Genomic DNA, 26,833 nt, shown 5'->3' on the forward strand with positions numbered 1-26,833 from the left:
AATCATGGTATAGTTACCAAATGAATATTTTTTGTTTGGGTTGCCCCGTGAAAGTTCATCATTGCAGATTAGGCAAGTTACCTTGGGCGCATTAACTTTTTTCTTGCCCTCTGGGATTGAAAAAAACTCCCATATAATGTGTGGCTTGGGTTTGTATGGAGTATTTTCTTCAGGCAGCCATCTTCTCCTCCCCTCCTCCTCTTCCTCTTCCTCCTCCTCCTGTTCTTGACCACCAATATAATCTTGAGGTGGTCCTCTTGGTGGTTGTGGTGGTGGTGGTGGGGCAGATGCACCAGCTGCTGCTGCTACTGAAGCCATTATTAATATCAAAAAGGTACAGAGATGTACAAACAGGTCTTCCTCAGTCAAAGGACAAAGTCAGAATAAGGAAAAAAGGTGGGGTCTTTCATCATTTAGAAAAAAAACTGTCCTGAACCAATGAGAAGTGTTATTTTCAGGTCACAAGACCAGGGGCTTCATCATTATGAAACTAAAACTGTTATGAACCAATGAAAAGTGTTATTTTCAGGTCACATGACCCGACGCGCTTACGCTACGCGCCCCCGGGCGCGCCTGGGGGCGCTCTGGGTCGCGTAGCGTAAGCGCGTCGGATGTTTACGTTGCGCGATCGTATTCGCTCGAGTACTTCCGGGTGCGCTTACGCCGTGCGTATCACGCGGACGCGGCTACGCGATACGTCATGATCATGTTTTCGTTCGCGATATTGGCGCTTACGGGACGCTCCTCGGAGCGCGCCCGGGGGCGCTTTATAAAAGTACGCTTTTCGGGGCGCTCCCCGGGAAGCGCACCGGGAGCGCTCAAAAGCAAAAAATAAAAAAAAATAAAAAATGGGAAAAATTGTAGGGACTGGTAGCCCTATTCTTAAGTGGTTTTTACGAAAATTAACTTTGATAAAATATATATTGTGCTACATTGGGCTATATATATATGCCAAAATGCCAAAATGTAACCCAAATGTAGTCCAATGTAGCCCAAAGATGGCCACCAGAGACCAAAAAATGTAAATGTAGCCCAAATTTCAACTAGATGTAGCCCAACTGTAGCCCAATGACAGAATGTACCAGAGTGTTCTAAAGAACAACTAGAGTGCTAACAGTCTTATTTATAAAGTGAGACTTATAGTTAGGAATTAGCATTAAAAAAACCTATGAAATTCACTGAAAAAACCATAGGTTTCACACCAGTTATAGTTAGGAATTAGCATTTAAAAAACCTATGAAATTCACTGAAAAAACCATAGGTTTCACACCGGTTATAGTTAGGAATTAGCATTTAAAAAACCTATTAAATTCACTGAAAAAAACATAGGTTTCACACCAGTTATAGTTAGATGGAAATTTTACTGATATAAAACCATTGAAATTCCCACGTTATAGTTAGTTGGACTCACTATAACTTGCGCGTGCAATGCACTGCTGATGACATCACATATTACATCACTCATGACATGGTCAGTGACATCACTCATGACATCACTGATGACACCATCCTTGTAACACAGTGACAGACCTCCTTTCACTGTAAAGTAACCTTTGAAACACATATTCAAAAATAGAAACTAACATTAACAAAAAAGTGGATTTACCCATACCAGTTACAACAACCAATTCAGTAATTTCACCATCTATATACAAATTCACACATTCACCAACAGTTTTATGTATTCACTCATACATATACTCACTCATCATATGTAGTGATACCCCTATTCATTCTGTTACACACTGACAGTCATCAAAAACTTACTCATACATATACTCACACATGCAAATAAACTAATAAACATCCATTTATTTGCATATACAACTATACACACATTAGCACACTACTTCTAAGGAAACTTACACATACTTACTCTCTTAAACAATCACTTATAGAAACACATACTTATTTAAACAGGAACTCTTTCAATCTCTCACTCTCACATATACTTACTTATATACATCAATTCTCATATATACAAGATGAAAACATATGTAGTTACTCATAAAGACACTAGTGAGAGAGGCATTCACTCTCTAACACACACATATACACACTCATCCACCCATACAATCCTACACAAATGCTGTCTTCAAAACACATACAAACAGTGAGGTAGTCATTGATGCATCTATGTGCTAAGTAACAGCCCCACCAAACCATACAGACACTCATACTGATACTAAAAAAACATCTAATAACCCATATACACACACATGTAGCTACTCACCAACCCATGCAGCCACTTATACACAAAGTAAAACACTGATACATATATTTAAATATTTAAACATTACTCGCTAATATATGTATTCACTAAGATACACTTAATAAGCCAGTTAACCAATCAATTTTTTTTAAAAAAACATCCATTTAGACACTTATTTAAACATTTATTCTTCCATCGATCTTAATATATACATATATAAAAAATATTTATTTTTCAGAAAGACACACATTCACTGGACGATGTCATCAGTGATGTCATTTGAGATGTCATCAGTGATGTCATGAGTGATGTCACTGACCATGTCATGAGTGATGTAATATGTGATGTCATCAGATCAGCAGTGCATTGCACGCACAAGTTATAGTGAGTCCAACTAACTATAACGTGGGAATTTCAATGGTTTTTATATCAGTAAAATTTCCAGCTAACTATAACTGGTGTGAAACCTATGTTTTTTTCAGTGAATTTAATAGGTTTTTTAAATGCTAATTCCTAACTATAACCGGTGTGAAACCTATGGTTTTTTCAGTGAATATATATATATATATATATATATATATATATATATATATGATCATTGTATATATATATTCAGTCAATGCTTATGTAGCGTTTATCATAGGGTACCTTTTTTGTCTGAGACGAACGGCTGCCACTAAGAAACTTACAATGTTAAATATCTCCCATAGATCAGTCAACATTTAGGGATAAATTAAAGCAGGTTTAACCTGTAAAAACTCTTTTTTCTCTTAAAATAGGAACTAAGAACTTCCTGCGAATCACAGTATAATGGTCGCAAAACATTATAAAATGCAGAGTGTCCTGTGGTGAAACATTGTCACAGGTACACAGGCTCAAATCTGCTTGCCTACTCGATCCTTGTGAATTACCTAAAAAGAAGTGAATTAGGTTAAAACAGAACCTAGTTAAAAGCAAATGGTGGAAGGGTTTGGCAACAGTTCTCAGGTAAGGTTCAGTCAGAGGGGAGGTTTTAACAAAAAATAAGCCTTTACTGAAGGTTTCAGTAGCTCCCGCTCCTCACGCTCCACCGACAGGACATTCAAAAATTGGGTTTTAACCCAAGTCAGGTCCTCTTTTTTTGATCATATCCGGTGAATTAAAAAGATCTAGACGTCCCAATTTTGATAGGGGTGCTTAACATAATAAAGCCACAGAATACTATTAGCTTTCTCCAGAGTAACGCAGTCCCTAATAATTTGATGGTTCAGTGTTAAGTCTAAATTAAGCCAGGTCTTGAGCCAACAGACCACCGGAGCCAACCTCATCAAATCTGACAAATACATAACCCCCAATTCTTGATGAATAACAAAAATTTAAGTTGATTGGGGGACCGATAAGAGGGTAAGCAAAAATGTATTTTCAACTTTCTGGACCCCCTCCATATACTTATAACCCCCGATGGCTGAGCCATACAAAGCAATAGCCAGGGACTTAGAAGTATAGATGTTGAGCATAGCTTCGATGGGCCTGGCCTCCAATCGCTTTGTAAAACCATAAACCGCAGCTGTTGACCTACCATCGCACTTATTTTGATTTTCTATTGGGGGCCCCCACAATCTCCTCTCATCGTATAGTACCCCCAGGTAGGTAAAGGAAAGCACCCTGGTCACCTCTACACAGGCACAATAAAAAGATTTTACTTTTTTATTTTTCTGGCCCATAGTCTTAATATGGGATTTACCTGTATTGACTACTAAGTCCAAAGACTTCATGTAGGCCCCAAAGGCATCCAATAACCTCTGAAGACCTAAAGCTGTGCGTGCTAATAAAACAGCGTCGTCCGCGTAAAGAAGAACCGGGATACTCCTTCCCCCTGCTCGAGGAATGTCTAAACTAGCTGAGTCTAAAAATGTATCCAAATTATTAATATATAGAGTAAAAAGTAAAGGTGCCAGAATGCATCCCTGACGAACACCTCTTCCATTTTTAAAGTGCTTCGTGCATTTTCCTTCTTGGTTTACCCTGACTCTGGTTGAGAGATCCCTGTGTATATCCACCAAATAATAAACTAAACATGGGTCCAAGCCCATGTCTAGCAGAATAGACCACAGCTTTGATCTATTCACCAGGTCGAAGGCCGAAGTAAGGTTCATAAAGGCCATCTCTACTGTACCTGCTTTGGATAATGTATATTTGCCTACAATTAAATGTAAGTTAAGGCATTGATCCAGGGTACTTCTACCTTCTCTGAAGCCATATTGAAGATTAGATAGCACCTCATTTTCATTCACCCAATCAGTTACTTTAGCTAGGATCACTCTCCCTGTCTTGATAGGAAACGAACAGCAGAGGTCAATAAAATACCAGAATTACTTTCTGCTGAGGGACTTTCTTTTTTTTCTTTCTGACAACTGCCTCTGTTTAACATACTTGATAGAAAACGAGCAGCAGAGGTCAGTAAAATACCAGACTCACTAGAAGTTTTCTTCTATGAGCACCCGTAGACAATAATATTTCTTCCAAATCCTGTATTTTCAGATATATGACCACCCAAGGCCCTGCTTTTATATTCAAAACTGATCCTTGAACTATACCATTTCCTGCTGAAAGGCAATAGTTCTTTCCATGTGTTTTCATACCTGGCGTGTCACACAGTTTGGTGCTTACTTTCCATCCATGTTAAAGAACAGTAGATGTTTCAGCACCCAGGCTAATGTGCTGCATAGTTAAATACATATAAGGTCCCAAAGGCGAGACCGATTGCATTGCAAATGCTTGTTCTTGCATGCAGTAGACCCCATGGCATCCTTGCTATGCCACTGACTAACAGTAAAGGCATGATGACAACCCTGTGGTAAAAAAGCTGCCAAAAGCATGGAAAGGTTCTGAAAAAAAAATCTAAGGCACTGAGAATGTCAAGTAAAACCAGGTAATTGAGAGAAAATGACTCTCATAAAGTGTGAAAAACACCTTAACAGTGTTCTGGGATCCTTCTCACACAAACCAGGAAAAAGGTAGTTGCCTATGGCGAATCTGCCAATATAAGTAATGATGGGAATATGTAAGCAGCTGACTCTTTAAAGGAGAATCTTTTTTATGAATACAGCCTATCCGGCTGTGTTTTCCTTCTTTCCTGCTTTCCCTTCAGCATCAGGGTTACAGATTCTGCTGCAGTGTTCTCTTATGTACCTTTTTAACTCTCACTGGAAAAGGAAACATTTGTAAATTCTGAAAATTTATCCTTAGATAGGCTGCTTTAGGTGCGTATGCATTTAAGAAATACAACATTTCTAATATTTAGATGTATGTTTATATGTTACAAAGTGTTTCGGGATCCTTGTACCCAGGCAGGAAATACTACTGTTTAGGACTATCAAAAGAGACCCTACAATGCATAACTTAGAGCGCCGTTTCTGTCAGTCATCACAGTTAAAATTTTTAGACTGAAAATAAATGGCGGGCTGACTTTCATTCTACAGACTAACGTGTTTTATCAATCCTGTTATTCTCACCTTCACATCCTAAGGCATTTGTCCACTTTTTTGCATTCTCACACTAAGGGCCTGATTACGATCTTGGCAGAAGGGATACTCTGTCACAAACATGACGGATATCCTGTCTGCGTATTGCAAGTTCCATAGGATATAATCAGTGCTTTAAATGGAAAAAAATAAGTGCAGGTACTCACCAAAAGGAGCAGTGGGTGGAGTTTAGGGCGGGGCTAAGGGGGAACAAGGGGCGGAGTTAGCTTTTTGACCGTGCCAAGGTTGTATGCACGAAATCTGCATGCATTTTATCAACTGCCTAAGGATTACATGCTGCTGCAGCCTGACTTAAATTGAACTGGTGGCCTACAGCCCACTGAGAAACCTGTCTAGTACTGGTACTCTTTTGTAACATGCACACGTCACTTTTCTCTTGTAACATACTGTTTGCTACCTCTTACATTTTGTTTGCTTTAGATACTTGCACAAGTGCCACCATTGCCTCGTGTAACGTTTGTTCTTGTGCTAGAGTGTCTGCCATTTACTGCAGTACTATACCTCTACTTGTACTTTGTATGCTTTTGTAACCTGCACACATCACTTTTTCCTCCTGTAATGTATCGTTTGCTACCTCTTGTATTTTGTTTGCTCACAATTGTCACTTTTGCCTCATGTAACTTAACGTTTGCTTTTGTAATTTGTTCACCTATAATTTTCTCCTCATGTATCATTACTGTTCCTATTGTGAAGCGCTCTGACACCTTCGGGTAAAGTCTGCACTATATAAAAACGCATAAAATAAATAAACAAGTCTCTCCTGGAACATTTGTAAACCGGAGTTAGGGCCAGAGCTGACAATGTCTGTACTGGGGAACCAGGTGCCAATCTCCACATTTTTTATTGGTCTTAAGGTCTGTCCAAGGTCGATGAAATAGGAATCAGCGAGTGTGGAAGTGGAAGTGTGCAAGAAAGCAATTCAGATGCGTGGCGACTGTAAAAGCCTTCCCATACGTTCTTTTGTTATGTCCTGAATAGTGCCTCCCACCGCCACCCATTAGATTTTACAGCCCCCTCTTAGCGCCCACTGTGAAAGATCTTTGGATAAGCAAATGACTCAGCAGACACACCCCTGTTCTGATTTACAAAGCATTTCACGCTGGGTCCTGGTGACGAGCTCCATTGATTGATTCTGTTCATGCTTGAAAGGTGCTGCCGTAGTATAACTTGAGGGATAAAGGGAGCGCGCTGCCTCGGTTAAAGCCAGATCCCCATGAGTACTGGTACTCTCTTTCTCCTAGAAAAAAGTGCCGGTACTCAAGGGGAGAAAATGAAGAAGTGACGGTACTCAGTACCGGTGAGTACCGGCCCATTTAAAGCACTGGAATGGAATTGTAATACCGTGGCAGGACATCGTCACATTTGCGACGGATTATCCTGTCCGCCAAGATCGTAATCAGGTTTTAAGGGCCTGATTTAGATCTTGGTGGATGGGCTACTCCGTCACAACCGTGACGATATCCCTTCTGCCGAAATATAAATCCCATTATATCCTATGTGATTTATATTTGCCGGACGGGAAATCGGTCGCCGTTGTGATGGAGTAACCCGTCCGCCAAGATCTAAATTTGGGCCAAAGTCTTTATTGTAAACGCCATTGTATCCTCTTATCAGTATTTCTGCAATGGACCTTATGAGAGGCTGTGATATAAATCAATTCATAAATGCTGATAAGGCAGTAGGACCCCTGTTCTGAAACTCGAGTGCTCTCACTGCAGCTCTGCTTCCTGTTTCTGAATGCATTAAATACAAATCGTTATTCCTGGTACACAAGAAGTATTGTTACGGACAAGTATTCTCTGGACAGTAGCTAGCTTCCTATCAGTTTCTTGAAGACTTTTTTTTTAAAAGACTGTCTTTGTCTAGAAATACCCATATAGGTCCCAGTTACAATCTGCAAGGTACTGGTAGGGTGGAAAGCCCACTCCTATTGTGCCGGTAGTTGACACCGTCACTTAATTCTGAGCACCGACACTATGACAGTCTGCCACATGGTGGCGCTCGCTGTCTGTGTAATTCAGAGATGAGCTGGAAGGCTGTTTATGAATTCAATATACATTAAAAACGGTTAATTCTTACACCCAAGACATTCCCATAGCTTTGGGGGCCTGGAATAGTCTGAATGATCGCACATAGGAGTGTTGTGGCTGGTAGTTGCATAGGTTTTGTTGTTGGCAGCGCTGGCATGGCAATGGGTGGTTAAAGCTGCAGTGGCCTACTGGTGAGGGCCCTGGGACAAATTTTATTACAAATTAAGCACTGGTCAGGGTCAGCCGGCACGGCTCATGGGTGGGGGAGCAGGCGCGGGCTGCTTTTTAACTACTACGGAACTACTGTGTGTACTGCCGCAATTAATTTTCTATTTCCAGGGGCTTAACACTCCCATGAGAGCATGGGCTTCTCTGTGGAGGGAGGGGAGTTTTGGTGTGTGGCAGGAAAGCCAAAAAAGTGCCCTCGTTGGGGAGGGGTGTACTGAGCATTTTATGCATTCTCCCAACTCCACCCCCACCACAGAAAGAGGTCAGACGGTGCTGGGGGCAGAGGCAAGGCTACTGTGGCAACCAAAGCCTCAAGAGATTTTACTGGCTGGTAAAATAGGGTCTGGTGCTCCCGAACCTTAACGCCTGTTGTGGAAACACCGGGCCAGTCATGACTGATGGGGGATTGTTTTCCACACGGGAATGCCACTCCCTTCAACTTGTTATCAGGGCCTTGGTGTTTTGTCTGAAATGTCTGCTTATCATTAGTACTAGACAGTGTTATCCCCCTTCTTTAATGTAGCAGAGATTCCTATGTCAGACTAAAACCCACCCTTCCTATGACCACCGTCCTCCTGTGAAATAGCTCCGCTAACAGAGATATTCCACATCCACTGTAATTTGGTCTCAGAAGGGACAGCATAACAGGTAGCCTGCTAATTTGTTCACTAGAAGCACGACAAATGATAACACGGGATTTGAGGACCAGCTGGACATTTCAAAAGGTGCAGCCTCCCTAGTTGGCTTGCAGCGGTCATCAGAGGTGTATAAATACTGGTCTCCACAGTCAGTACTTTGTACTGACTGTGGAGACCAGTACTTATACGGCCAGCGCCAGACCCCCTGGTCCCCGCAAAACCCACTCCACCCGCATAACGTATGACGGCGCTACCCTCTTTGCCCTTAACCCCGGGCGCACACCACAATGCTACGAAGCTACCCCAGGACACACCCATGGACCATTCGCCTGCCACTCCTGCAAGTTCGCCTGCATCAGGACCCACACCAAATCCACCTCCTCAAAAAACTGCTCCGACTCTAACCACCTGAAGTGCATCCTACTGAACATCCGATCGGTCCACAGACACGCCACTGAACTCTGGGACCTACTCGCCACTCTATCGCAGAATGTCGCCTTCCTTACAGAAACCTGGATGAACGCCTCATCAGCTCCCGACATCGCCATAGCCATCCCGGACGCTTACAAGATCATCCGAAAAGACCGCACAACCAAACAGGAGGAGGCATCGCCATCGCCCATAAGAACACCATCCGCATCACGACCAGTTCCGACGATAATCTCGCAGCCTCCGAACACCTTCACTTCCAGATCCACACCGACCCCAGGACCACACTTAGAGGCACCCTCATCTACAGACCACCAGAAACCTGCACACAATTCAACGAAGACATCACTGACTTCATCAGCCCACATGCCCTCACCTCCGAGAACTACATTCTACTGGGAGACCTCAACTTCCACCTGGAAAAGAAAAACAACAGCAACACCACCGCCCTTCTGGACAACCTGGCCAATATCGGACTCAAACAACTTGATGACACCCCCACCCACTTAGCCGGACACACGCTCGACCCTATCTTCACCTCCAGCAAACACATCTCTTTCGATCACACCACAGCTCTCCATTGGACGGACCACAGCTGCGTTCACTTCAGCTACAAAAAGACCACGACCCACATCCCCCCACAACCTATTCCTCGAAGAAACCGGAACAAAATCACCACCGACCAACTCTTCACATCGCTTAACCAAAACCCTCCTGCCATATCATCGGACCCAAACCAAGCTGCCACCAAACTCACACAATGGATCACCCACAGCGCTGACGAGTTAGCACCTTTGAAAAACCACCAGATCAAACAAGATAGCAAAAAGGCCCCCTGGTTCAACGACGACCTTAAGAAATCCAAGAAGTTATGTCGTACCCTCGAGAAAACCTGGAGAAAAAACCCAACCACTAACAACCTGACCACCTTCAAGGAAGCCACCCGCAAACACCACCAATTGATCTGATCCACCAAGAAATCAGCATTCAAGGACCGACTCGACAACAACGCCCACAACAGCAAGGAACTATTCAACATCGTCAAAGAATTTACCAACCCCATCGCCGGCACCAACGACATCACTCCCTCCCAAGACCTCTGCGATTCTTTATCCTCTTTCTTCTACAACACAATTGCCGACATACATAACAGTTTTTAAAACCAGTCCGAAGAACAGTCCACTCCACCCACCTCCGAACCAAAACAGCACTCTCACAACCTTTGCGCCTGGAACCCAATCACTACTGAAGACACCATCCGCCTGATGAACTCCATCCATTCAGGTTCACCAACCGATCCATGCCCCCACCACATCTTCAACAAAGCAGACTCCATCATCGCACCCCATCTCCGCGATGTCATCAACTGTTCCTTCAACTCCGCTACCTTCCCAGAAAGCTGGAAACATGCCGAACTCAGCGCCCTCCTGAAGAAACCCACAGCAGATCCCTCTGAACTTAAGAACTACCGCCCCATCTCACTCCTCCCCTTCCCGGCCAAAGTCATTGAGAAAGCCGTCAACTGTCAGCTCGCCGCCTTCCTTGAATCCAACAATTCCCTCGACCCCTCACAGTCCGGCTTCCGAGCCAAACACAGCACTGAAACCGCCCTCATCGCTGCTACAGACGACATCCGAACGCTACTGGACAACAGAGAAACAGTTGCCCTCATCCTACTTGACCTCTCCGCCGCCTTCGACACAGTCTGTCATAACACCCTCATACAACGCCTCAGCAACGTCGGAATACAAGGAAAAGCTTTGGACTGGATCATCTCGTTCCTCGCCGGAAGAACCCAGAGAGTCGGCGTCCCCCCATTCAAATCAGGGGCCACCGAAGTCATCTGCGGCGTACCACAAGGATCATCACTCAGTCCCACCCTCTTCAACGTTTACATGAGTCCCCTCGCATCCATCGCGCGACAACACAACCTCAACATCATCTCCTACGCAGACGACACCCAGCTGATCCTCTCCCTCACCAAAGACCCTAACACCGCCAAAACCAATCTACACGAAGGAATGAAAGAAGTAGCCGAATGGATGAAGAACAGCCGTCTAAAACTAAACTCGGACAAAACGGAAGTCCTCATCTTAGGATCATCCCCCTCTGCCTGGGACGACTCATGGTGGCCACCGGCCCTGGGTACAGCACCCATCCCTACAGATCACGCACGTAACCTGGGCTTCATCCTAGACTCCTCCCTCTCGATGACCAGACAAGTCAACGGCATCTCATCTTCATGCTTCAACATCCTACGCATGCTCAAAAAAATCTTCCATTGGATCCCCACCGAAACAAGAAAGACAGTCACCCACGCACTGGTCACTAGCCGACTAGATTATGGAAATACCCTTTACGCCGGAACCACAGCCAAACTACAGAAAAAAATCCAACGCATCCAAAACGCCTCAGCCAGACTCATACTGGACATCCCCCGTCAAGCTCACATTTCCGGTCACCTGAAAGATCTCCACTGGCTTCCCGTCAACAAGAGAATAACGTTCTGTCTCCTCACCCACGCATACAAGGCCCTCTACGACCTAGGACCCGAATGCCTCAACAAACGACTGTCCTTCTACACACCCACCCGCCAACTACGTTCATCCAATCAAGCCCTCGCCGCAATTCCGCGCATCTATAGATCCACCATGGGAGGAAGATCCTTCTCCTACTTAGCGGCCAAAACCTGGAATTCTCTCCCCACTCACCTCCGCCTTACACAGAACCACCTCTCCTTCAGAAAGCAGCTAAAAACCTGGCTATTCGATAAGTAATGCACCCACCCTCCCTCAAGCGCCTTGAGACCCTCTGGGTGAGTAGTGCGCTATACAAATTTCTGAACTTGAACTTGAACTTGTTAATTGATTCAACTCGGCACTGAGTATGTTCTGTGCACCAAGCGAGGAGAGCACAAAAGTCAGGATTGGAACGTCTGCTTGAGTTGCCACTCTCCCGACGGCCTGGGCCTGAGTCTGGGAAAACCTACAGGATCGCCTAGAGAACTGAAGAAAGACCCCCTGCCTTCACAAGATGCTGGACTGTGCCTTCCAGAAGGAAATAACGTGACCCAAAGGAAGAGTGGAAAGGCCCAGCTGACGATGGAGATGCGTGGGCGGACAGTTGGTTGGGAGGACAGCTCAACAGACGGAGAGTTCCCAGAAGTCTAGCGGTTGGCCAAGCTAGCAGGATAAAAAACAAAAAACCTGGGGAGGGGCTGCTTCAACACTTTCACACGTCTAAGAGGGTGAGGCACCATCATACCTGACCCTTCCTTGGGGTGGCTATACCTGCTTCCTTTTTCGCTGATGTGGGTCTTTGTGAATGTTGAAAAACACCACTGCTGACACCTGACGCTGCAGCAAGTAGCTAGGGTAGGTCTTCCTGAATCCAGTCATTTGAACTTAGCCATGCGGTTCTCGAGATATTGTCCGTTACAAAAAAATGTCCCCTTTCCCTCCAACTGTATTTATGGCCTGAGTACTGGTATCCCTACCTGTATACCCCTATTAAACCCTTTATTTTTAGAGATATGATGACAGAGCATTTGAAATGTAATAAGAAGATCTGAATCATCTTTCATAAAATAACATTGGAAGCCGGCTCAATGTTAATCTGTTTTTTACACTTGGCACGAGAGAGCTATAATAACCATTGGAATTGAGTCTCCAGTCAAGAAGGTGTAAAGCACTTCTGCTTTTCGCTGTGTCTTCTATTTTTAAATATGCTATGATTTTCTTACATGTAGTACAGTCATTTACTTTTGAGTAGTTAAAAACTGACTGGGCACTCCAGTTACGGACTGCTATTTACAGAATTACACTGTTTCGATCCCCACACCACCTTCTGGAGTAAGCCCAGGCTACTTGACCCCTTTACCTGGTAGAGTCTCCCCCAAAAAAGTCAAATGCTCAAAGGGAATATTTAGTAATTAAGTCAACAGTGTTGTGGCCTTAGGAAACCAGCGGTAAACAACAGTATACCTAACGGAGACTGCCTGGTAACGTTTGACTGCTTTAGGACCTCCAAAAAGCCCCCCCCCCCCCCCAGCATGGTGATATTTATGCTGATTGTGTCTCCCAGTCATCTAGAGCTCTGTAATCCCTCTCTTTATGTATTTGTGTTATAATCTACTTAGTCCATTCCGTTCCCCACCTTTTCGTCCCTCTTAATGGACCGTTGTCAACATTCCACAACTGACTCCAGCTGACTGGAACTGTGGTGGTGGAAGAATAAAGACGGTTCTACTGTTACCTGCGTGCGATTCGTCTTTGTAACAATTTACCTAAAAATACAGATAACTTTACGAATCTGCACAATCCAAGCTATACATTTAAATGCAGGTAAAGTCGAGCCTGAACCGTTTCGTGTAGATTCATCACGTGGGAGGGAGGTATAGAGGGGTTCCACAAGTCGCATTTCCGATTCCTAACCGGAATTCTCCACTCTGCTATGATAAAACTGCTTAGAGGAATCGCCAAAAGATTGGCACGAGGATGATACTTTTGTCTATGCTTGATTTGGCGTAAAAACGTTCAGTGCTACATGAGAACATTAAGCAGGAAAATATAGAGATAATTTACACAGTGGGTTTGTGAATTTATTTCATAAACTGACATTTTAACCTTAGCTTCCAATATGTTATGTTATGTTATGTTATGTGATCTTATATAGCGCATGGCTACCCCAGCGACGGGGCGTCCCAGCGCTTGCAGACATGTCAGATCCAGGAAGGTACAGGAGGTGCTAGATGGATGCAAACAACCAAGTTTTTATAAGTTTTCGAAATTGCAGATGATTTAAAGTAGCCCGAGCTTTAGGGGGGATAGAATTCCAGAGCTTAGGGGCCAGATACCTGAAGGAGCGGCCACCAGCTCTGCTCCTCCGAATTCTGACAGTACAGGCCAGTGAGAGGTCCGCTGAGCGGAGTGCACGCGTGGGAGTATAGAAAGAGCACAGTCCTTGCAGAGTATGGGGGCCAACATTATACAGGATTTTGTGGGTAAGGCAGAGGGTTTTAAAGTGAATGCGCTGTTGTATAGGGAGCCAGTGTAGTCGACGGAGAAGGGGGGACGTGTGGCAGGTTTTAGGTAGAGCAAATAGAACGCGGGCGGCAGCGTTCTGTGCTCTTTGCAACCTGTTTATTGCAGTCTTGTTAGATCCTAGCATGAGGGCATTGCAATAGTCCAGGTGAGATAAAACTAAAGCCTGGACTATGATCTGGCGAGTGGTAGGCTAAAAAAAACCCAGAATGGGTTTAAGAGAGCGAAGACGCCCAAAGCAGGTGCCTGCCACTTTTTGAGCATGAGACTCCAAGTTGAGTGTATTGTCCAATAACACCCCCAAGTTTTTTACTGACTCCTTGGGTATAGGAGCAGGTCCCAGCGCCAGAGGCCACCAGTGCTCTTCCCAAGTCTGCGTGCCATTGCCAATCAGGAGAACCTCTGTTTTGGAGGCATTAAGCTGAAGGCAGTTGTTAGATAGCCACCTTGAGATCGCCAGAATGTCTTCCTGGAATTTAATTTGGTCCTCCACATTGTTGTTGGAGAAGTTGAAAATAAGTTGCGTGTCGTCCGCATATGATGTTAGTAAGATCTTACGTTCCCGGGCCAACAAGGCCAGGGGGCGGACGTACACATTAAACAATGTGGGACTGAGCGCAGACCCCTGAGGCACTCCACATTCAAGAGGGAGCTTGCTGGATGAGTACGGCGGGGCGTGCACCTGGAAGGAGCGATCAGATAAAAAAGACGCAAACCAATCCAGGGCCGTTTCCCTGACTCCGATCTCCCATAGTCTCTCAAGTAGTATCTTGTGGGAGACCGTGTCGAAGGCCGCACTCAAGTCCAGCAGAACCAAGATAGAGGTTGCGCCCGTGTCCAGGGAGGCCCTTAGATGTTCTGTAACTGTTAACAGGGCAGACTCCGTACTGTGATTAGCACGGAAGCCATGCTGGGACTCATCAAGGATCCCATTGGACTCTAAGTAGGCAGTCAGAATGGAATTGATATGTGCTTCCGCTACTTTTGCAAGATAGGGAAGCAGCGAGATAGGTCGAAAACTGTCTGGCCTTGAGGGATCCAAAGTAGGTTTTTTTAAGAGGGGTAGTACTTTGGCATGTTTCCAGGATTTGGGAACCTCGGCTTGCTGTAAAGATCGATTAATCAGCTCCCGCCCTTCCTGCAGGACAGAATCATGAAGTGCTCTGAACAGATCCGGCTTAATGGGATCATCCGGAGAGCCTGATTTTACTCTTAAGGCTAGGTGTTCCATCCCTGACTGATCTATAGATGGGAAACTCAGGAGGGAGTAAGGAGGGTCAGAAATGACTTTGCCAGGATTAGAGGACCCCAGCGGGCTGTCCAGTTGTAAAGAGTCATATATCCCTTTAACTTTGTTTATAAAGAAGCCAGAAAGTTCTTCGCACTGTGCGTCAGACACTATCAGATTACCTGTGCCTCCCGGGGCTTTAGTCATGTCTTTTACCAGGGAAAAAATCGTTTTGGAGCGATTTGTGCTTGAAATGATTAGGTCAGTATAGTAACTGGCTTTAGTTTTCTTTATAAGCTTATGATAAGCTTTAGTGGCCATTCTGAATTTAGTTTTAGCTAGGGGATCATACGATCGTCTCCAGGTACGTTCTAGGAGCTTACAGTGTTTTTTAGTTTCCGTAAGAGTCTCCGAGTACCAGGGGTGGGTCTGAACTCGCCTAGGTCTGGAGTATTTCATGGGGATAAAATGGTCTAGAGAGTTATTTATCCACTCTCTGTAAGCATAATCTGCTTCATCCATGTTACCTGACCACACAGGACGGGTCTGGTTAAGCCTAGCTTCAAACTGAACTTTATCTAGGTTGTTCCAGGGACGCCTCCGAAAAGAGGGAGGAGGGATCTCCCTACCACTGACTGGAATCCTAACTGAAACGGACACCAAAAAGTGGTCAGTCCAGCTAAGAGGGCTAGGGGATTCTGCTGTAACTTCCTCAATATTAGTAAAAACTGGATCAAGGAGATGGCCTGCCTGATGAGAGGGTCCCACAATCAGTTGGCGAAGCTGACAAGCTTCTAGGTCGCCAAGAAACTTTGATATATTGGGGGAGTCTTGACGCTCAATATGACTGAGAAGATGGATTATTTTAGTTTGGGCAGCCATGACCTGGTTCACAAACTAGCTCTACTTGGTCACAAATTTCCCATTAAAAATATATATTGCTGGAACCAAATGGGTTTAAGGTGGGTGCACTCAAACTCCAGTAAACACATACCCCAGAGGGCTGAAAATTCCTACTTTGTCTGTTGAACTAAAGTGAAAGGTAAGACTTGGGTGTCTGTGAACCAGTTAAAATAGAAAAAATCGTTCTGCACTAAGGGAACTAAAATGATGAAACATGGAGGTACTGAGAAAGGGGGAAACCCCACAATGAATAAAGGAGTACTGTGTTCCTAGAAATACTTCGGTCAGAGGCACTGGACAGGGTACTTGTCTAAGGCCACATCCTACATAATCTGCCCACAGCTAGACCCAGTAAGCAGGATATAGAACATGGCCTTTGGAAACAGCCTGGGCGGCCGTGTCCAGCAGGCTTTGAGCTGCAAGACTAAGAAGAGAGTTTAGCCAAATGTCTTACGGCAGCATGTACTAATGCCAGTGGATAGAGAAGTTAAGGGTGCCTGTTAATTATATAATTAGAAAACCATTAAACATTGTATACACTTCCGCTGAGGAGCCTTACAGTTGTGTATTAAGACTAGTAGCCAATTAACGTTAAAACAATTAGAATTTCCATAAAATATATATACCGAAGGTACTATATGATTACAAACCAAAACCTAAAAAGTACTCTGATTCCACCATAAGGTCAGCTACACATCTATAGTATCCTTACAAGGCATTGCTTTGATTGAGCATAGAATATCACAGATAACCTCACAAATAACATCATAAAGTACACCTAATTTCAGAAATCTCAGAATGCTGTTTTTCGGTAGTATTTGTCCTGTACCTGGACGCATTTCTGTTGACTGTTTTGTTTTTCAGTTGTTAGGCATTCATCATTCATTGGGCTTCATGCCACTTGCTTTTTTTGATGACATTTCTCCATATGTTACCTTTCGGTGTGACTGGAATCCAGTTAGGATTAGAATTAGTTCCACAATCTTTGAATGTATCTATTAGCTACCAGAAGGGTATCATTTTGGCCATTCGCTTACTGAACATTTGTGGAGTATAGTGTCACAAACAGGTGTAGTGTGCACTGTACAATATAAGTTGGAAATAAGAGGGGAAAAATCTGCAGTCTCCCAAGGAAGCATGCTCCCTACGTTGCATGTATGCTGCAACTGCAGCCATGTGTAGACATATGGCAGTATATGCAATCCATGCTTTTTAGGAGTTGTAACGGTTAACAGATGGTGTCTTGTACAGAGACAGTGAAGGGGGTACATGTGTTCATTGATGCAATAGTGGACAAACATGCTCTGTTTTGCAGCATAACTTGCATGCATAATGGGTTTGGGCTACTTGCGCAGAAAGAACATACTCTCTTTTGGGAGCCTGAGGTATCCAAATTCTAGTCCGTTACATACAGATTGGTAGGATGAGCTGTTTGGGAATTGGTGTCTGAGCTGACCCTGATGCCGAGTGCAAAGGTCTGTTTTCAGCTACAGTTTCTTGCATAGGATGACCGAAATCTCCAAGAGCATGGAGTACTAGGGTTGCCTGGCCCAGGGTGGAGCCACTAGGGTGAGGGTCATGGATACCGCTCTCATATTCCACACAATATGTGGAATGAGAATAATAATATTCTGGTCTAGTCATCCACAGCCGGGTCTGGTGGCTCAATGGACTAATGCATCCACTGCAGGGGCCTTGGTTCGACCTCATAGTCACAGGGTCAAATCCCGTCGAGTCCATTCAGCATTTCATCCATCTGAGGTCGATAAAATGAGTACCATGGAGTTGGGTAACAATAAACATCTGTCATTCACCGCCAAGATACCCGAGGGTGAACGTGCGCTTTACAACTACACATGTTATGTTAGTGCAATGGCCATGGGTACCTGGAGGTGAAGGTTTGGCATTTTGCGTAAATAAGTTGATTGTCGGGGCACCCACTGATAGAGACACCACTGAAGGACTAGTGGGTTCAGTTCCCATTTGTGGACGTGTTGTTGCGTGATGCTTAGAAGGTCTGCAAAACCATTGTCTGTCCCCAACAAATGCTCTGCTAACTGAAGAATTTTGTTGCGAAAAGCTCAATACCAAATCTCTTGTGCAAATTCAGACTGCTGGGGGGGAGTGAATGCCTCGGGTTTCTGGATGTAGTAAATTACCGTTATTTTGTCTGTCTTTATGAGTAATGTTTTGTCCAAGATATTTGATGTGATGTGATGTGAAAGGCATTTGTAAAGTGCAGCATACACTATACAGTTTCTTGGCGCTGGGGCAGAGAAAGACGGTGGGCACCGCTTGGACAGGACAAGGGAGTGCACAGAAGCAACAGGGAAAAAAGGAAAAGAGAACGGAGAAGAAGAAAGCATTTTAATTGTACGCAATGCGAAACAGATAAGTCTTAAGGAGGGATCTAAAACGGGTATAGGGAGAAGCAAGCCTTATGTCCAATGGGAGGGCATTCCAGAAAGATGGGGCAAGGAATGAGAATCTTAAACCTCCCCATTTCTTACGCTTGACTCTCAGGACTTTGAGTAGAGCCGAGTGAGCCGAGCGAAGATTGCGAGAGGGGACATAGGGATGAATGAGGGAAGAGATAAAAGTAGGACCTAGGCCAGCCAGAGATTTAAAAACAAGGCAGCCCAGCTTGAATTTGCAGCGTTCAGAAACAGGGAGCCAGTGCCGAGATCTTAGCAGGGGGCGGACGTGATGGTGCCTCGGTTGATGGAAGATGAGGCGTGCCGCCTGATTCTGGACAAGCTGCAAACGTTTGAGTTGATAATCTGGGATGCCTATGTACAAGGAATTGGCGTAGTCAATCCTAGAGACTGCTAACACCAAGAGGGCTAAGGTAAGAGCCTCGGTGGTAAGAAACCGCGCGATTTTCCGAATTTTGCGCAGTTGGTAAAAACAAGAAGAGACAGTGGCATTTATCCGGGGCTTCATCGAAAGATCTTTACTGATGATAACCCCCAGACTTTTGGCTGAGTCAACTGGACGAGGGGGAAGACCCAAGCTAGCAGGCCAGAAATTGGAATTCCAAGGGTTGGAAGGCCCCCCGACAAGAACCAATTCGGTCTTGTCGGGATTAAGCTTAAGGTGATTTGCCCCCATCCAGTTGCTGATGTGACAAAGGGTGACTTGAAAATCTGAGACCGACTGGTCCGAGGAGTCGATTTTGAAGACCAGCTGGATGTCATCCGCGTAATTAAACGTGGTGACATTCCTATCTCGGAGAGACCGGATCAGGGGGTAAGGTATAAATTAAAAAGGAGCGGGGATAAAGAAGAGCCCTGCGGCACGCCACAGGTCAACCCCACCCTGTCAGCGGAGAACTGGGAAAGCCGGACCGCTTGTTGGCGGCTGGTGAGAAACAAGTGAACCCAGTCCAGGGCAGTGCCCCTGATGCCAGCCTGCCTGACACGGTCGACCAAGATGACATGGTCGACCGTGTCAAAGGCGGCTGACAAATCCAGGAGCACTAGTGCCTGACTGATGTTAGAGTCGGCCCCCCTACGCAGTTCTTCCATGACAGAGTGTATGACCATCTCTGTAGAGTGGGCGGGTCTAAACCCGGCCTGTTGAGAGTCGAGAAAATGAGACTGCTAAGATAAGTTTGAGGAAAGCTATTAGGGCTTGAATGATGACCAAAAGCTCCAGGTAGTTGATGTGACTGCCTGGTATTGTGAGGTCCACCAGCCCTGAACCATCATGTGATAGAGGTGAGCTCCCCACCCTGAGAGTGAGGCATCTGTAGTAATGGTAATCTGTGGAAGGGGGTCGATTAAAGGGCTGCTGAGTAACAAGTTGTTGCTTCTTCCACCATAGGAGATTTTGCCTTTACAAACTCCTCATCCTCCCACTGACCCTCTACTAGTGACCTTTGCTTCATGAGGCACGCTTGAATTGGGCACATGTGCATCCTGGCATGCAGAATTATTGTAGAGCAAGAATCCATTCTCCCCCACAATCTCATTACCGTTCTTACAGTAAGAGGTCATCCTGTCCAAAAAAGAGGTAGCAGCTTTAGGATTGCCAGCGCCCTATATTGGTTGGGGTATGGTTTCCAGTGACAAGGTCCGAGGACAGCCAGTAAGTTCATTTACGTTCTATCGTGCATTTTACATTTTTTTAATGAGATAAAACTGCTACTATGGTAGGAAAATATGATGCTAAGCATCTACAAAGATGATTTTTGCCATAAATGTTTATTTGGGGTTACAAATGAAACACCTGAGCAGAACTAGAAGAGCACTGGCCCAGCCAACCCTCTTGTTACATAACACAAAAAAGGAATAAAGTACTCACATCACACAAGACTCCAACAAGAAGTCACCACACACGTCCTATCAACCAGAAGATATTTATGCCTACTTCACAAAAGAGGCTTTCCATGCAAATCACTGTTTGTAAGTTGTTTGTGTTTCTTCTTTTAGCCAGAGGAGAATTGCTTGGCTGCTTCGGTCTGACTGAGCCAAATCATGGCAGTGATCCGAGTAGTATGGAGACAAAGGCTCGTTACAACCCAACTAGCAGCACCTACACACTCAACGGCTCCAAGACCTGGTAAGAGAGAGTCCGATATCTACGGAGGCCACTGTCAAGGCATTTCATGCACTCTTCATGCACTCAATTGCCTCTTCCTCCGGTGTGTTCACGGGCTGCACCTGTGGGATGCTTTGCTACTTCTGTGCACACAGTAGTTGGTGCTGGAACTAACAGTGGTTGCACCCAAACTCTCTGAGATCACTTGCTCTTTGGCCCTGTTGCCATACCTGGGTCCATTCACTGTTCCCTCTGTGGCGAGAGTAGCATCCACCATTTATCTAGTTCAGCCATGTCCCACTCCATGAAAGCTTCCAGTTTATATATTAGCAAGCAAACCTAGAATTGAATTGCTTTAGGCTATGTGAAACTTGTACTAAGTAATGTCAAATAAAGTGAGCAGGAAACGATAGATTTGATACAACTAGTTAGAAGGTTTGTGTTAAAGTACGTTATAACACAGTTCTAATATTTGCTGCCACTTTTACTAAAATGTTGTTTGTGTCGGGTCCTTAAACACTATAAGACCAAGTGCAGTTATTGTTCATTGAGATCATTATGTACCAAAACCTGTTTAGCTCTAGACTCTGATACAGCAGATATGGATGACGGACTGAACCACCAATGGGAAAGTCACTGTACAGGCGTGGGTTTGGGCTGTTGATAGTTAATCGCATAAGGATAAATATTGTGTTCAGTGACATTTCAATCTATCAATCAATTCAATTTTATTCGGGGATAAACCACATAAAACTATACACATTTAAAACGCATCCATATGCACAACATTCAAACTATAAATACATAAATCACAAATATGTCTAAATAAAAAAGACATAATATTACAATTCCTTTCTTATAATCGTGTTTCGAATATGTCTCATTGAGGTTAAAAACCTTGATACACTCTATACAATAGATTGACATGTGTCAGTTCCTAAAATTCTCAAAGCAACTTTATATTGGTGAATCTCTAGCTGTGTGCAATATTGGTGAATCTCTGTGTGCAAATTGAAACAATCTATTTCTTGCTGGCTCCAGAATATGAGCTACAAAGAAATAATTAATCAGCAGCTGTAACTTCAGTAATGGGAGTATTTGCCCACTTACTGCAAAAGGTGTTTATGGACAAAGTTCTATATCTGAACTTGAAGTACAGGGATTTGGCCAGGGGTAGCGTAATAGAATCTAAAAAGGGCTCGAATTTGACGCCACATTTGTGGTTTTCAAATTTAGAGGTCAATGAGCCATATCGCAGATTTACAAGATCATATTCTCGTGTATATAACCAGTACTTTTCTTTAATCTGAGCTTTAGAAAGTGGATAAACCTCTCTTGGGGACTTCCACAATTTACCTAAGCCAAGCATAAGCAATTCAGTTCGTACAGATTTCAGCCAGAATATGCTACCAGGATCATCCGGGTTCAACATCTCTTCTAAAGCCTTTCTATGCATAGTCAGCTCCTCCATGTACCATAAGCTTTTCCTATATAACAATGATCTAAGCTTTGCTCTCTGTAGGATTGGGTTTATACTCTCTGTTTTATAATATCCCTGAGTCTTGGGCCAAGTCTATAATGGTACCAATTTTAAAAAAAGAGGACAGGGGAGTCCCTAAAATGTTACAGACCAATTTCGCTGGTGGATAGCACAGTAAAGAGATTGGGGAGAGCTATTTTTAACCATCTACAAACATTGGCCTTGGACAATAAGATTTTATCTACGCACCAATACGGCTTTCGTCCTGGGCTGGGCACAGTGGATCAGTGCCTGAATTTACATCTGATAGTAAGCAAGTATACTGCCTCCAGGCGCTGCCCACTGTCCCTTGCCTTTATGGTCCTTTCTACCGCATTTGATTGTGTAAATAGAACCAAATTATTGCAGATGCTGAGCAATCTGGGCTGGACATTGCGCTAGTGCAGCTTTTGCACGATCGCCATAAAAACCTCAGTGCCAGAGTTAGATGTGGTCTATCAGGAGAACTGTCTGATTTGTTTCCCTTAGCTAGCGGTGTATGTCAAGGGTGTGTGTTCGCACCATTGCTTTTCATCTCGTACGTAAACAATTTGGGGGTTTGCTTATCAGGGTCAACTAATGATGTGCCGAAAATTGATAAATTAGCCGTCCCGCCTTTGTTTTATGCTGACAACGCTATATTGATGGCTAGAACACCACGTGCCCTTCGTAATTTGGTTGATTCATTTGTAATCTTAATGAACACATTAGACATGAAACAAAAACTCATATTAAGGCATGCAGTCCTGGAAAGATAGCTTTATTAGTACTAAACTTGGGAGATAAACAACTAAGTGGAGTGACAAGTTTTTGTTATCTAGGTCTGACGTTTGACGCTAGTAACTTATGGCAGACACAAGTAAACACTGCAGGTAGAAACTTAGGGAGGGCAGAGAGATCTCTTTTAAATTTGGCTAAGAGGGATGTTAGGTCCACCTTTACGTTCTCCTTTTTTAGACTATATAAAATGCAGTGTGTCCCCATGGCCACTTATGAAACTTGGGTGTGGGGGGTTTGTAATGCCACCCCGTCCAGGTGGAAGAAAACAGAATCTGCAGAAGACTGTTGAATCTCCCTTCCTCCTGTGCCACTTTTGCAATTTTATTTTACTTTTAGAGTACATACTTGACACTGCTAGATTGCCCCCCCCCCACTGCTCTAGATCAATATTTGGAGCAAAAAGGAGGCTATTTTTAATAGGGCAGTTATGAACAATTGCCTGAGTGCTTATTCATCCCCTGATTGCAATTTGTACAAAATTCTTTGGGCAATATCGGCATTTTTAGAATTGTTTAGCATTCCAGGTTTAAATAATAAATATATTAAAACTATAGTGAAACAGAGATTTACTGATCATCCTTTTAACAAGCGGTCTCAGGAGATTGCAATCAAACATACTGTCAGTTATTATCACACTACGCTTGCCATGGTTGACATCCCTCTGTATCTTACGCTAGAGCTAACCGGTTAGGAGAGATCATTCCTATTTAGATTAAGATCAGGGTCGGAATGGCATTTGGTTTGTTTTTACGAACCGGCAGGTGTTTGGAGTAAAGAGCTTCCCCCTCGCATGGTAGGGAGGAACAATCCTTGTTACATTTTGTTTTTCTGTGGCCTTTATCGTCATTTTTTAAAGTTATATTTTAAATCTATATTGAGAAAATTAGCCTTCCGGAATTGTAAAGTGGCGTTAACTTCTCTTCAAATGTTATACAGCCCAGAAATTTGATATGGTGTCTGCTGTTTTTTTTAAGATGGCCAATCGTAGCAGAAAATTAATGGACGGGAGGCATAAGGGCTCCTTTTACTTGTTTGTAGGGACTTACCTTTTTAGTATTTGTTCAACTGTTATGATTTAAATGTTTTTAAACATCTGTATTTACTGAGCTTGATATTCGTGAAAATAAGCTATGTATGAATTTTACTGTATTTTTTACTATGTGCTTTTATGCTCTTTTTCAAAGATCGAATAGAGAATTGTTGAATTGAATTGATTCGGTTTATACCCATATCTATGTTTGGTGTAATGGCGAACTCTAGGATTACTTAAAGAGAGCCCTTCGAAATTTCCTCTCTATTATAGTCAATCATTGCGCATTCAGATGACCCCACAATTCCACACCATATAAAGCAGCTCACACCGATTGCGTATTATATATATATGTATAGCTGGCATTACAGACTTAGAGTGGTTTTGTGGGTCCTCAATATGCCAATATATTGCAACTGCTTTAGAGCACTTCTTTTAATCTGCAAATTCCATGTCATATTGTCAGACAATGTGTAATGCAAAGTAATCAAAGGTCTTCATCCTCTCTAGTTTAATACCATCCGAAGCAGGTACACCTCAGTAACCCCAATGCAGGTTCAGTGACATAAATTTGGTATTAGCAACATTAACCTCCTACCCCCTGTGTACGCAGAAGACAATGAACCAGTCTAAGAGAGTCTGTAAGTCCATAAGTGTCTTGGAGATCAATAACTTGTCGTCTGCGAACAAAAGTGTTGAAACCAAGGATTTATATAATTTTGATACGTTATTACAACAATCACTTAAATAATCCACTACTCCATTTATATAGAGCCTAAACAATGTTAGGGCAAGTACACCACCTTGGCTTACCCCCTTCAAAATGGGGAAGCCCACGTGTAGCTCGCTCAGGTGTCACCGCCTCTCTTGTGCCTATGTCTCTTCAGGCGGTGTTATCAAAATGGGCAACAGATTTTCTTGGACCCATTGACTTGAGGATAGGCCAAAAATTGGGGCGAGGTACCAGGTCAAAAACTGACTTGACATCGAAAAAGGCGACATGAATGACCATTCTCCAATAAAATCATTTTACAATATATTAGGGAAAATCTAAAAATGTTAAAACCTGATCCACAATGGCAAACCTTTTTTTGAAGCCAGCTTGGTGATGAGATCGGATATTATTCTCCTGAATTCAATCATGTAGCTTCTAGAGAATCTGTCAATAGAAGATTTTTTGTCTACTAGCGATAACGTTTATGGGCCGATAATTACTCCGACATTCCCTTGAACCCCTTTTAAAAACTGGGATTATTTCAGCTCTTGCTCAAGTAGCTGGTAACTTGGTTCCTGTCAGTATAGAATTACAAACTAAGGTCTGTATTGCGTTGATCATTGATATTAGAATACAAGTTGGTAAAATGGTCAACCTAGGTTTTCTGCTGATTGAAATAATCCACAGTGGTGTGATCATGACAGCTACCATGGGCATCTATGTGTCAAAATAACCTGGCGTCTTTAGCATTTGGTGCAATGGTAAGGGTGAACCACCTGTTATCATTCCACTCTCTTTTAACTCTACCTAGGACCTTCTTGTATTTGTTTGTCGCAGCTTTTATACTATCACTGTTTTTCGAGTGGGTTGCAGTCTTTAGGTCCCCCTTTGCCACATTACAATCCTCATAGGACCAAAAACTAGTCTTTGAGTTATGGTGAGCCGGTCTTATTTCTCTACTGAAAATGTTTCCCAGTTGTTTCAATAGATCAACATGTGCTTGAACAACATTGATGGAGTTATCAAGTGTATGTACCATGGAATCTAAACTATCGGCCACTTCCTTATATATATATTGGCTAACATATCGGGTTGCTGCATTAGAGAGCTCCAACACCTGTTGTTTTAGACAGTGAACTCTAATACCGCTGGTTTTCCTTAAGTCCCGACATAGAGGTAAACAAGACAGTCAGATGGGGAGCATTATGGTCGCTATCATTGTGTTTTACAATTACCATAAAAAGCCTGAGGTCTAATAGGATATAATTGATTCTACTGGAATGGTTTAAGCAGATTACACACTATGCATAGATGGCCACCTAGTGTTGGGCCCGGATGTTTGCAGTTTGTTTTTTTGTATAAAAGTTTTTGGAAGTCACAGGATAGGTGACTCCTCCTTTGTATGATACTGCGCATGGGCATCGGCTCCATCCCCAGATTGTTTTTTTCCGCCACCGGGCTCGGATGTGTTTCCAGCGCTCCGTGTTGGAACCGATTTATTTCGGCGCGCAATCCTCACCAATTTACAGAAATTAAGTTTGGAATGCTTTTCCAGTCGACGCTACTCTTCAACACCCAAAACTTCGATTCCGGTCGTCGTCGACGGCCTTTAGGCCTTAACTAGGCCTCGACCAGCTCATGGAAAGGACGCCATTTAAAAAGTGTCCTCAATGTGGTTCGAAGTTTCCCCACACCGACCTTCATGAAGTGTGTAACCTTTGCCTCTCACCGGAGCACGAGGCCGAAGACTGTTACCCTTGTGCCTCTTTCCACTCCAAAAAGACTATCCGGGACCTAAGAGCGAGGAGAACAATGGCTCGATCTTCAGCTTCGATTCCGGACGACATCTTTGAAGAAGGCGTCAACGTTCCAGAACAACACGATGTTGTCAGCAATTCCGAGGCAGAAGACTCCGAAGTCGAGGACATCACTCCAGGACAGCGGGTCGTAAGTAAGACCGTCGACCCCTCCTCGACACACCCAAAGAAGGCCCCGGTCACACCCTCGCCCTCG

The 26,833-nt window shown here is 43.8% G+C and overlaps 1 protein-coding gene across 1 annotated transcript in view; it reads left to right on the forward strand.

The window, feature by feature from the left end:
- Nucleotides 1-26,833, forward strand: part of GCDH (glutaryl-CoA dehydrogenase) — a 227,027-nt gene that overhangs the window by 142,200 nt on the left and 57,994 nt on the right. Inside the window, exon 7 of the mRNA XM_086962197.1 lies at nucleotides 20,668-20,797. Coding sequence (XP_086818323.1) covers nucleotides 20,668-20,797 — 130 coding nt within the window. The remainder of the gene's footprint in view (nucleotides 1-20,667; nucleotides 20,798-26,833) is intronic.

This window comes from Lissotriton vulgaris, chromosome 1_1, assembly GCF_964263255.1.
Source record: "Lissotriton vulgaris chromosome 1_1, aLisVul1.2, whole genome shotgun sequence".
In the NCBI taxonomy this organism is placed as follows: domain Eukaryota; kingdom Metazoa; phylum Chordata; class Amphibia; order Caudata; family Salamandridae; genus Lissotriton; species Lissotriton vulgaris.